General features: G+C 31.8%; 1 protein-coding gene across 1 annotated transcript; it reads left to right on the forward strand.

Moving 5' to 3' along the window:
* Nucleotides 1-6,601: 6,601 nt before the first annotated feature.
* LOC140758008 (uncharacterized) lies at nucleotides 6,602-11,879 on the forward strand. The gene is made up of 2 exons (XM_073093946.1): nucleotides 6,602-6,971; nucleotides 11,645-11,879. Exons 1-2 carry the CDS (start codon nucleotides 6,789-6,791, stop codon nucleotides 11,783-11,785), a joined length of 324 nt encoding a protein of 107 aa, XP_072950047.1. The 5' UTR covers nucleotides 6,602-6,788; the 3' UTR covers nucleotides 11,786-11,879.
* Nucleotides 11,880-13,839: the final 1,960 nt, after the last annotated feature.

The raw sequence follows: 13,839 nt of genomic DNA on the forward strand, positions 1-13,839 counted from the left end.
TTCGTAATATTCCATTATAGGTTTTTGTGGTACCGTAACTGAAGGTTATTGCTAATATTATTTTCATGCTATATTCAAAGAGTATTAAATGTTGTTACCATCAAACAACTCTTTAAACTTCAAACGCTTAAATTCTTATATATTTTTAGTTTGTATGTTTGCAGCTGTTGGTATTATTTCATGAGTTTTTACGATATTTCACGATTTTTTTACGATATTACAACATGCGTGGCACAGTTTCGGGATCAAAGGATTCCAGGTTCGAATCCAGTTAGGCAGATATGTAAGTGACGAATTTAGTTGCATGTAATTTTTGGATTGACGTGTATGTGTAGTGTTTGTGTGTCTTTAGCTACCACCATAGAAGAAAACTAAGTATGGGATCTTGGATGAAGTAAGCGTCTTAAGCAAATCATAAATTTCTTTATTAGGCGTATTTCCATAAACGTTCAAGTTTAATTAACTAAGCACTTTTCTGTATAAAAAAATGAACACATTATTTTTTGTCTACTAATAATTGTATCAATAGATCTGTATATAATCTAAAATTACTTTTTATATGATTCTCTCATACACATTAAAACGCGAGAGATGAATAGAATTTCAAATTTGTATCTTTATTGAAACTAGTATAAGTTACACTAGTTAACGTTATACCAAAATATTTTGTACACACCATTAGTTACTTACGACTACGATACTTATAGAGCACTACATATAAAACGTAAACAAATTGCATAAGAATATACCGCGTCGGATACTAACTGTATCAGCTGTACGGGGACGGAAGCCGGGTAAATCCGGGCTTACCGCCCGCCGGATAAACGCGCCCGATCATAGGTATCGACAATTGTTTATACGGTTCACCGGGTTTCTAAATGCACCCGGGTATATGTTAAAATCCAGTTGTGTATATGTTCGGTTCTATGTGTACCGTACGTATTCTATTTGTAACTGTAGGGGTGTCCAGGAGGTAGAACCAGTAAATTTTGACCGGGGGGGTAGCACCACACTTTGCGCGGTAGTGACTGTTTACTTGTACCATCAAGTGGACTTCGTTTGCTTTAATCTTCGATTTACGTGACATTTTCACTATTTAGTATACGATAACCGACCACACAAACATGCAACGTCAACAAGAGGTCTATATAAACATTTCTTGATGAAAGTTGTCTCGCTATCTCATCAAATTAAATAAGTACTTACCGAATACATTTATTTCCATTTACGATATCTTTGTATGAAAATACTCTCATGCGACTCCTTGGCTTATCATTTCAATTTCATTTTCAGAAACAAAATGCACAACACGAACATGTCAGTCCTTTATTAATTCCAACTTTCTCAATAAAGCCTCAACGTTTAACCATCTGACATACAGCCATCTACGTGCATAAGCCCGAGCTAGTAAGGCTGCTTACACAAGGAAATTATTTTGATAAGTTATATGACACACGCGCGTTTTAGATGAAGTAATAATATGTTTGATATGATAGATGATAACATACTTTAACTATATTTAATATTTAATTAATATGTATAAAATAATCACATTAACTGTAGGTATACCCATATAATACGTGAAAAGAAATGAGTACAAAAGGCTTTTTATCTGTTAATTTCTATATTATCCATTATTTCATCTCAAATTACTATCTGCAATTGCAATTAGTTTTGGATAAATTAATTATGAAAAGTACCTCCAACGGCATTGATAAACTGAACATGTAGGATTTTGTAGCAAATATACATTAGTAAAAAATGAGATCAACTTCGTTAGTGACTTGATTAAGTATCTTAGATAGAATAGGAGCTTACCTTAATTTTAGATGTATTATAAAAAATATCCACACTGTAATAAAATCACTTATAAACGTATATAACGTATATAACGTTAAATATACGAGTATTAAAACACTATTTTTAAAGCGTCTAAAAACACGCCTCGTCTATAACCAGCCTAGCTACAAAATTACACTCCCACGTAGGAAGGGCGAGGCAACAAATGAGCGATTAATCTAAATTAAACCCATTATCTAACCCTTTTCCATTTATTGCATACACTGAGGTGTGTTGAAATTTTTGACTCTAACCGGAACATGCCTCACCGGAACCATTGCGTTTGGCAGGTAGAATAATACATTTTGAAAGCAGTTATCGCTTGAAAAATAGGCTGTAATTTCTTTTGATTACTAAGTAGTTTATGTTTCGAAATGGAAATAGATTGTATCAAGTAGGAAGGAATAGTTTGTTTCGATTCTTTCGAAATAGTTCGTATCAAGTACTGACTTTTTTTTATAATATAAGAGTAGTAGACGAGCATGCAGTCCACCTGATGGTAAGTGGCTACTGCCGCCCATGAACATCACTAATCAACCCCGGATAGGATTAGATATTCCTACCTGAGGTTGCTCAGAGATGCGCCGCTACCCCTGAGGACTTAGCAGGAACGCCTCGGAAAAGTATGTTTCCCTTACCACACCCTTCAAAACGGAATACAGAAGCCAACACTGCTGTTATTAGGCAGAAATAGGTGTGGCGGTGGTGCCGCCGGAGTCGAACCACAAAGGGTTCTACCACCTTTAAACTGACTGTTAGTAGTGTGAATAATTTAGATTAGGTACACTTTGTTTTCTAATATAAGTTCCTACTTATATATTTTAATGATACACAAAATATTCCCAAGATAAGGTAGGAGTTTGTCAAAGATTTTATTATTCACGTGACAAGGGTCTTTGGTGAGGAAGGTTAAATTGCAGGGCTGTATCCTACATTTATCATAATATTTAAAGTCACCCTTATTTAAGGCACCCGTTCAGTACATATTTTTATAATTAAAAATCCCTAATTGTAATTTTTAATTATAATTTTCACCAACTTCAAAAAGAAAAAGGTTATATACGTTTGTCCTATATTCCTTGTTTTAATTTAATAATATTAAGTATATACTTAAAAGTAGTTTTATATTTAGAAAAGCTTTATTTTTTTTGTCTTTTACTAAGGAACTTCCTGTGCACATAAGTATGTATTTAATTGGCATGTAAATGTTGTTATTGTAAAAACTTCATACGTCATAACCCACTTAAAATTGAGAAGCAAAAACGTTAATTTCTGTACTTAACCACAATAGTAGTGTTGGTACGAATATCGAGTTAAAAACTCAGTGTACATTAATTGCTGTAATTATAATATCGCAACCGTCCAATTGGGAACTTGTGAAGGTAGTGACGTGCTGTTCATTCCCTGCAATTATAACACCATTTGATTGAGTGACGTGGCGTGCGTTTTGCGATTGAATGAATAAATGAATGAATGAATTTATTTATTTGTAAAAGCATGCGTTTATAAAGTAGTTCATACATAGTTATTGCGTTCGGCATACTCTACCGGTTGATCCGGTGTACAAATCTTTGTTTTATTCTTATAAATAAACATTAATTTACACACTTAGTTGTCCATTACAATTTACATATAAAATTTAAAGTGTTATAAATATTTATTACAATTTGTCACTATAATTAAATCATGTCATTTATTAAATTATATTTATAAGCAATTACTTTAATTTGTCATCAAAAAAGTCCTTAACACTATAATACCGTTTGTTTAATAATATATTTAATAGTTCATATTTAAATTTTGTCAATTCTAATTTTTTCAGTCTGTCCGGCAAATGATTATATATTTTTATTGCCATACAATATGCATTTGTTTTAAATTGTTTTATTCTTTGTACAGGTAACCATAATTTGTTTTTATGTCTACATCTATTTTGACCAACATCGCGGTTTGTTTTAAATAAATTAATATTTTTAATTACAAATACACATATTTCATATAAATAGATACATGGTAAAGGTAGTATTTTATGTTTCTTAAAGTAATTTTTACAACTATCTGCTGGTCCTAAGCCGCAGATGGATCTTACACATCTTTTTTGAAATCTAAAAGCTTTTAGAGCGCTAACAGCGTTACCCCAGAGTAATATTCCATACCGAAGAACAGACGCAACATATCCATGATAGGCTATTAGAGCAGCTTGCATTGACACTGTTTGACGTAATCTTTTTATTACATATATAAATTTGTCTAGTTTCTTGACCATTTTGTCTACATGCATGTCCCATTTCAGAGAATTATCAATAGTAAGTCCCAAAAAGTTACTCGAAATTACATTAGTGATTGGATTATTTTGATAAGATATGTCAAGTTGTGGTTTATTACTATTTTGGTATTGAAATTGTATTAATTTGGTTTTTTCGATATTAATTTTTAAATTGTTATCTGTAAGCCAATTCATGACATGATTCAAGGACATTTCAATTTTCTTATTATAATTAATTTCGTTATGGCATTTAATCATTAATGTGGTGTCATCCGCAAATAAAATACATTTATCATCTATGCAGTCTGGGAGGTCGTTTATGTATAAAATGAAAAGAAGTGGCCCCAGTATACTTCCTTGTGGAACACCGTTTATTTTGCCCTTATACTCTGATTTATAATTAGTACTATAATTATTTATTATTCTTGTTATTTCAACTGACTGTTTACGATTTGTCAGATAACTATGCAGCCATTCCCATGATTTTCCCCTTATTCCGTACTGATATAATTTACTCAGCAGTTTTTCGTGACTTACTAGGTCAAATGCTTTGCTCATATCTAAAAATAATGCAGAGATAGGTACTCCTTCATTTAAGCTTTCAGTAACATATTTTACTAATGTAAAACAGGCAAGCGTAGTTGAGCTATTTTTTATAAATCCAAATTGTTCTTTCTTTAATATATCCGTATTTATAATAAAGTTATATAATCTTTTATACATAGCTTTTTCAAATATCTTCGACAATACTGGTATTAGTGTAATAGGTCTATAGTTACTTATATCTTCGTGGTTTCCTTTTTTATAAATTGGTTTTACAATAGACGTTTTAAGTCTTTCTGGAAAAGTTCCTTGTAAAAACGATAAATTAATAATATGGCCCAAGGGTTGGCTGATGTTTGCGGCTATAAGTTTTAATATTTTCGTATTTATTAAATCGTATCCTATCGAATTGGTATTTTTTAATGACATTATTATATTGTAAATTTCTGTTTCGTCGGTAGGCAATAAGAACATTGTTTTATTGTTATTTATAATTTTTGTTGTATAATTGCCTGAATGTGCTTTATGTTCACTTTTTCCTATATTAATGAAAAAATCGTTAAATAGTTCACATATTTGCGATTGTTCATTCAGTGTCTATTTGTTCTGAGTTTTGATAGGAATAGTTCAGTGGTAATGCGATTTTCAACCGTAAAAGTTGTATTTGATACTTGTAAAAACATTTGTGTGCGTGAATGTTGGTATGCATGTAGCTATATTTACACCAAATTATAAGTAACATCGATTACAAGTAAAAAAAAAAAACAAACAACAGTATTAGTACGGACATCGCAGTTTAATTTATTTAACTAATTGGATAGAAATCGCGTTGTGCAGTTTTTAATATAGAAAAGTTTTAGTTGGTCGTGGTTATCCTTACGATGAAGTCGTTTACTAGATCTGTTAATTCTGTAAAAAAATCGTCATAAAATATGTTGTTATTGTAACTGTGCGATAAGGTAATCTATTTCAATTCAATAATTATTTTGGCTTAGGTACTTACGTCCCACTTTACGATTATAGAATCGTAAAGTCGCAAAATGGTAAAATCGTAATCGACATGACGAAATACGGCGCGGCATCGCGTATTTCAAGCCTACCATTACATTAACCAACCATACCTTATTTCGAGTTAATAAAAATTACTTTTTAGGATTGTTTCGGAAGTTTTGAAATTTTTCTGTCGGTGTCTGAGCGTCGGGCAATTAATCATTCTGTCAGCAAAAAAGGCGCGAGAGAAAAGTAATTTGGGAGTTACAAAGAAGTTGTACGATTTGTAAAATTTATTTTCAGCAGAATGAATTACTGTGTAAACGCTCGAGATAAAACTTTAACAAATGATTTGAGTACAGCGTGTTATTTATTACAGGAATTTATTCAAAGCAAAACGTTTATACGGATTTCTATTAGGTATTTATGTCGTGTTTAAGCCGGAGAAATAACAGTAGGTAATACATATAAAGGAAGAAAAGAAGAAAATGCACTGCGATTTTAAGAAAAGTTGTAAATAACATTTTTTTATTTATTTAAATAAATGTTTTTTTTATAGTTTTATAAATATTGTCTCTGTTGTAATTTTAAAGTATTTACTCGTATATTATATTGTGCCTATTAATACTCAAATACAAAAATGAGTATGATACCAATCCAAAGCCAATAGCAAATTTAAATACAAGAGTTTAACAAAAATGTATTGTGTTGTCAAAATGAAACAATACGATCCGCGTTCCAAACAATGAGTTGTTGGTTCAATTTATTGTTATTGAAAAACGATTAAACTATCAACATTGACATACCAAAACCCGATACAATCGGATCATTGTCTATTGTTTGCGGTCTTTGTTTAAACAATCTGCGATCATCATTAGTTCAGGATATCTATCTAATCAGCTTCCGAATAAACAAGTCCGTTAATTTGAAAATAATCGGTCCATTTGTTATCGATTTGGCGTTTTAGCAAATTGTTAACGTAAACTTTGACCGGTCGGTTTATTTTTGTATTATAGTTGTAATAAACTGTCCGCTATCGTTAAGAGAGGTTATCGTATTAGTCATTTGGCGTCGGCCGTCCAGCGAGTGCGTTCATCATACGAGTACATAAAATGACGGTCTGTTTTGTGCAAAGTGTAATGAAACCGACATGCGTCTGTTACTAGTTACGTTCGCAAGTTTGTTGTGCGTGTGTGTGTGTTCCGACATGATCATCGGTGATACTGTGCACAGGAAAATGGTGTTCCATCAGAGGGTGAAAGATTTCGCAATACCGTTCAAGAAGCGGATAAAGACTTTGACGTATAATGATCCGGAGAAAAGGATAATTAAGGTGGTATTTTACGAATATTAATAAATTATCTTAATATTATAGTAGTGCGGCCTTAGTGATAGATTGTAAAAGTACGATCACCAAATCTTTTCTGATTCTCAAAAAAGTTCTTACGTTGTGTTGAGACTTAGCTCCAACTTACTATTTAAGACGATCACTTGTGTATGATCTGTATCAAATGATGCCCCTTGATAGCATTTCACATCAAGACCAGTTTACTTATGTTATGGTCATGCCATTAAAAATAAGATCTAGCTAAGTCGGTATTGTGCATAAAAAATTGATTCTTCGCATCATATCACGATAAACGAGGCCGGACTGCATAATTTCATATTTCACGGTACTAAAAATTAATCTTATATGTATAAAATGTGCAGCCTACCTTCAGTGAAAAAGAAAATAAAAAATGCTTACTATAGAAACTTCCCTAAAATCCAATTAAAATTGCAAAAAGGTAACGATACTGTTTTTTATTGACGATCGTGTAGCCCTCATTTGGAAGGGAAGCCTTTGACCAGCTAGGCACAAGTAATGTGATTATTATCGAGCGCACCAGACGAAATAATTGTTATTCGAGAACTTACTCAGGATGTAATATAAATGTTTTTTACGCAGACATTCAGACTTTAATGATCTTGCTAAAAACGTTAATATTTATTACGACCTAAATTACCACATCAAAATTAATATAACCCAGTTGTAAGTAATTAAAATTATCTTGCGTTAAATATTGGTAAACAAAAGTGACCTGTTAAAATAAAGCATGTCTTTTTATCAGACTGCTAAGGAAGGGTTATTAACACTTACCTACTCCCGTTATTTATAATCAATCTATGAAATGTATTACCCACCAAAAATCGAAATTTGATAATTTTTCATACTAGACATTGTCAATTTTCGATCCATGTTGGGTAAGAATTGGACAGATTGAATATTAATATCTGTCGTTAATAGGTAGGTAGCGTTTATAGATGCGTGTTGTTCCTAAATTATAACCATAATTAAAATGTACTTTGTATATGGCTTATTTAAATTTAATTGTATAGCTTAAACACTTTAACGTTACAAACAAAATTTAATAAGTAAAATTAAATAATTAGATTATTAAAAATAATGACTTGAAGTATCGTTATTATTTATAGATTTAAAAAAAACAAAAAGTGAAATGAAATGTCGTTTTATTAAAAATACGCTGGATCATTAACAAAAACAACATTCCATACATGTTGACCAAAACAAATTAATTTTTAATGTTCATTCACAGTCGAGTTTCGAGACGGTAGTGCGCAAAAAAGTAAATTTACATTCCTTCGTGTTTACGCTCATAACCTTGATTCAAGAAATGTCACGTTTCTGCTGATTATGGTAAATTTTGCTAACCTACATAAATACCTATATTTCATTCCATTTTTCAAATATTTGTCGCAACAACAAAATTTGCAAAAAACAGTATAGTGATTTCTTTTATTGTGATTGCGTAGCCCTAATTGGAAAGGGAAACCATTGATCTGTAAATACATAATATAATTATGTGCATTTTATAATTTATCATTAATGTTCGAAATATAAATCTCGTAATTTTAAAATTTTCGTAATGTTAAAAATTCATTAAATCTCTAGTCTGGTTGATTTCTTAATTCTAATTTAAAATTATTTTAATAGATAATTTAATGGCAGATATCCTTTATCCCTAATTATTTAGTATTCATAATAAATACACATGATTATTATAAACCGGAAAATCCTAATTCTAATCCTAGGTTAATCCCAGCTGAGGAAAAGACCCAAACACTAGTGCGGAAAATAATGCATAACAAAATGCATTAACTTAAATTAAATTTAATATGTAAGGTGGTAAATCCACCACGATTCGAAAGACGATGTACTACCGCCACAGATATCTCTAGAGTTAAGCAGTTCTTACGCTTCGGTGGAAGTGTCTAGATGCCGGGTTACATATTATGAGAGGACTAACTTAGTCCTCAGGAGAGGCCACGATCTGTATGATCTATATTGTATCGATCGAATTCAGTTAGAATCCTTTTGTATGGAGTTGGTTGACCATTTACCACCACGTGGACTGCATGCTTGTTTGCTATTTCGATTTTATACATTTACATATTGAATCCTTGTCGATTAACAATTGTTGAATAGTTTTGTATCAGTATAATTATGTCAGCACTTCTAAAATAAATAATTATCGAAGCTACTCATATACCTATAAATTTATAGTAATTTCCCGATTGTTCTCGTGTCATATGTTTGTACTTATCGCCGAACACATAGAAGAGACATGAGGCGAGGACAATGTACAATAAGCAGTGTAATGGAGGCGCATCACATCGCGCAATTTTACGTTTTGTATGTAGATGATATATGAGTATGCGCCGCATTCTTATACCATACGTGTACGACGGCTCTTCTATGTGGCCAATTCCCAGAATTGATCTAATGACATTAAAAATAGAAATATTATCGTGTCAATGTTTACTAATAGAGTCAACATGCATTGTTATCTCGTTTTGTTTACATTATTGACACGTCAAAGATTGCTAGTACTTCCGTACTGGTTTTTATAGATATTATTGTATGCATTTATTAAGGTCAATTTACTACCTTGTAAATCGTAATCCAATCTAACTGCCAATGAGTTTTATAACTTATCTATAAATCGCTGCATTTGTATCTCTTTTAAGTTCGAAGTAATTTAATCTTATATGAGATATATTACCATCTTTGGCCATTGATCAAGTAAATAGTAAATGCAATAAATGTAATATAAAAAAATCACAATTTCTTTATTCTGCTCAAGTCAAAACGTGAAAGTTTATTCCAGTTTATTCGATAATTCCTCGATTTATCATTTTTTGAGATAATGTACTTCAATACCAAAATGTTAAGGAGATGCTATCATCAAAGAAGTTATAATTATAATATAAGAAATCTATTCATTAAAGAATGAATGAGTTCCTAACAACTTTATATCAATTCTGCAATTAAAATTTATTGATAAATGAGAATTCCAGTATATAGTACATTATGATTGTAGTTAATGGCACTGGAGCCTGATCGATCGCCAGTCTGCCGCCTTGTTAGTTCAATGTATGCAAGGTTGATATAAGGATACTCGAACGAGAGGTCACATCCTCATGACGATATTATTAACACACAATACTGAATGACAGCCAGTATGTAATAGTAATGTTTATTTTACTCGTGGAGATATTGCTGATTCATGTTTTGTGCTGTTTTAACATGAATTAGCAAAAAATATGGTAATTGTATATTTTTTGTGTAACACAGTTATACAGCCCCTCTCGTTTTTAGTGGTTGCCAGCAATGACCCCAAATAAGTTAGGAGCCTTTATAGTCTATTTAGGATTACAGTATTTTATATGTTCAATGAGAACAAAATAGAAATATAATTTAATTAGGTTTTGATAACGTACTAAATCAAAATATATTGCTCGATTTGATGGGGGCGCTTCCGTACCCCCAGATGTATTCATTGTAATAAATAATAAATATATATTTCATATTTAATGTAACGTTTATAATTTTTTAATATTAAATAACATTGCAATATTATAAAAAAACCTTTTACGAAAGTAAAACAACGTTTTATGACGAAACAGTATATAAATCAAACGGTTAACAGGTAAATAGGTAAACAGTTTGTAAAATTACCCTAAGACGTTTAGGGTAATTTTTACGTGGGTTTTTTCCTATTCTCTACATGATTTACATAATTTTGTAACTCCAATAGTTAGAACGTCACTTTATTTTTTTCAATCGAAGCTTGGATTTCACCAACTTAGTACCTATACTTTAAATAACGTACTTAATATCAATTCTGAATACTAAAATAGGTTAGGTACTAAAGTGGTTATCCCTGTAGTCCCGGAAATAGAATAGGGCTACGGTATCCCCTGCCTGTCGTAAGAGGCGACTAAAAGGGGGCTTCCGGGGTTGCGGGCGGCAAGATTGGGAGGTCGAGCCGTCCAGCAAGCAACTCCGGGAAGGATGTGTGGTCGCATACCGTCGTAAACACCATACGGTGTGGTGAGTTCTGAAGCTCACCTAGGAGGAGCCCGAAGGGGCAACGCGTTCAGAGGACTCCGGTTGCGTACCGTAGGAGATCCCGGAGTCCTCTTGGCAACGCTGAGGACGGCCACCGGGAGGGTTTTAGTGCGGTAAGAATCCCACATAACCCCGTCTAGCTCCTACGACACTGGGTACCTTGTAAAGGTTTCCCCCTCGAAAACAAAAAAAAGGTACTAAAGTGGTAGCCTGATAGCCTCAAATCGGATGTTTTAATCTATACAAGTCTATATTTTATTTTATCTACATTTTTGTTGTAGTTATTGCAATTATGTTTTCAAAAATGTTTTTATTTTGTCGTCAACAAGTCACATTACTGTCCCAGTAATAGAAATAAGTTTCCGTTCATTATAAAAATTATTCATCGTCCCCATCAAATAAATCGTCGTCTTTTTTTTTTAATCCATTATTTTTACTTTGATAAGTAAAATAGAAAAATCGCCTTGAAATTGAACCATTTCAATTTTCAAATCTAGTTACACATTCTTTTTAAGAGTGATCAATCTATGTGTTTTCCTCATTTGTGTATTTTTCATACCATTTTTTGTTTGTAACATTATTTTCATTTTCAGGGCATAGCTGTGATGGATAACGACTTTTCCCACGCGAGTGCTAACATCACTGAAGGGGGTGTGGGATACTCGCACGTCACAGTGAGAATGAAGAGCCAGAGACACCATCCACTCAACTTTGAAGTTGAAATATATATATGATTGTGTTCCACTAAAACTATTCAGCTAGACGATTGAAGCGTAAATGAAATATGTAAATGAATATGAGGAAGTGATTGAAAAAGTGAATAGACTCTCTAGTTAAAATATAAATATAATTTTCTAAATACTCATCAACATAATAATTAATAACATACGAAAGAACAACATAATACGTGTTATTTTAACACTTTTGAAGGTGGTAGAACCCTTTGTGGACTCCGGCGGCACCACCGCCACACCTAATAACAGCAGTGTTAGGCGCGTGGTAAGGTGGTAAGGGAGACAGACTTTTTCGAGGCGTTCCAGCTTAGTCCTCAGGGGTAGCGGCGCATCTATGGCCGACCTCAAGTAGGAATATCTAATCATATCTGGGGTTGATTACAGATGTCCATGGGGGGTAACCAATTACCATCAGGTGGACTGCATGCTCGTCTGCTACTCCTATATTATAAAAAAACCTGTGTTACAAACAAGTAATTTACTTATGTTAAAACAATTGTGATAGAACGGTGAAAACATAATTAATTACACATTTAGGAACACAAAAAATAAAAGATAGCGCTGTAATTTTGTTGGAACTCATTCGTAATAAGTGTAAAGTGTAACAAAAGTGCATGTTGCAAAAACAGAAAGTGTGGACTTTGATATGAACAAATAAAATTGCTTGTGGTGAACTATTGCATAATGTGTGTGCCACTTTGTATGCATACGTCAATGTTATGAATGTAAGTTTTATTGTAAAATATTTTATAGGCATTCTAATAAACGCATAAACTAGAAAAAACGTATTCAAAGTGATTATTGTATTTATATTAATTGAAACGCATGATATTCAAATATATTTTTATGCTTGTGAAAATTTCACTAAAATATTAGCTTGAGATATTTTTACAAAAACTTTAGTAACGGATGATTATTTTTATGTTGAAATTGCGGTTTTTGCGATCATGAATTAGTTTTTATATAAACGCCTATTTTATTTTAATATGTCATAAGGTATGTGGTGTATGTCTATATTATTCATAAATTTCCATTATGCACTTCAATAATATAAACAGAAATAAATTATTTAACCAAATTTGTAAATTGTAAAAATTGGAAAATTCTTAATGCCATTAATATATTATTACAAAATTAAAGATAACGTAATTAGGCTGTACATATGTTAATTAATAACGAAGTACTTTTACAAAATTGATTACACTTTTAAATATACCTCTAATTACAAGGTAATCAAACGTCTCTTTGCGAATGGTCCATTTGAGATTCCCATAAGGAGATAGTTATAAATACAATTTGTTTACTATAATAAGAAGATTAATTAACACGTAGATAAACTCATGTTTAAATAATCATTACGCCCCTACAGTCACGTTTACTCCAACAGTAATGTGAAATAAACAATTTATATTATAGATTAAACTATTTCAATCTAAGTAGCTCATTATTAGGGTACTGTTGTATTGAGCGCTTGAAGATACAATATCACATTACATGGCTCTGGTAGTCAAGAAGCTATATATTTAGGCACTAGTCCACTTTTGGAGATAAACAATGTTATATTGAGCAGTGAATTATGTTTTCGTAAGTATTACTAACAACCTGATTCTACTTTTTGTTCAACTTGTAGTATTAACCAAATCTCTCTTACGATTCTGATTATCCTTAGATTTTCCCGATTGCTAAAATCGCAGAGTACCACGCATACGAAAAGCTATCATAAGAAATTACTTGTAAAAATACGCTCAATATCACGTAAATTAATGTTATCTTTTCTATATTTCTTCAGAATGAAATGTCGAATTAAATATGTGCTTGTAACAGAAGCGGTGCAAGATACAGTATTTAATAGTTTATAACTTTCAATATGACGGCTCCCTAAATGATTGTTTATGGCATCGTCTTACATTAACTGTCTCAGGATGAAATTAACATGCGTTCTCTTAATTTTAATTTCAACGAATTATAAAATAAATATTTAATACTTTATATCTAGCCATCACTGTTTACATTCAGAAATATTTTGTACTTTCACATCTATTTTCAAATACTGA

The sequence above is a fragment of the Epargyreus clarus genome, unplaced genomic scaffold (assembly GCF_041222505.1).
Source record: "Epargyreus clarus isolate Ecla_fem2 unplaced genomic scaffold, WU_Ecla_fem_2.2 ptg000005l, whole genome shotgun sequence".
In the NCBI taxonomy this organism is placed as follows: domain Eukaryota; kingdom Metazoa; phylum Arthropoda; class Insecta; order Lepidoptera; family Hesperiidae; genus Epargyreus; species Epargyreus clarus.

What these genes read in the sequence shown, in the direction of transcription:
- LOC140758008 (XM_073093946.1), top strand. Translation starts at nt 6,789, where the DNA reads ATGCGTCTGTTACTAGTTACGTTCGCAAGTTTGTTGTGCGTGTGTGTG. An exon ending in CGGAGAAAAGGATAATTAAG is followed by an intron (nt 6,972 to 11,644) that starts GTGGTATTTTAC and finishes TTTCATTTTCAG; the next exon opens with GGCATAGCTGTGATGGATAA.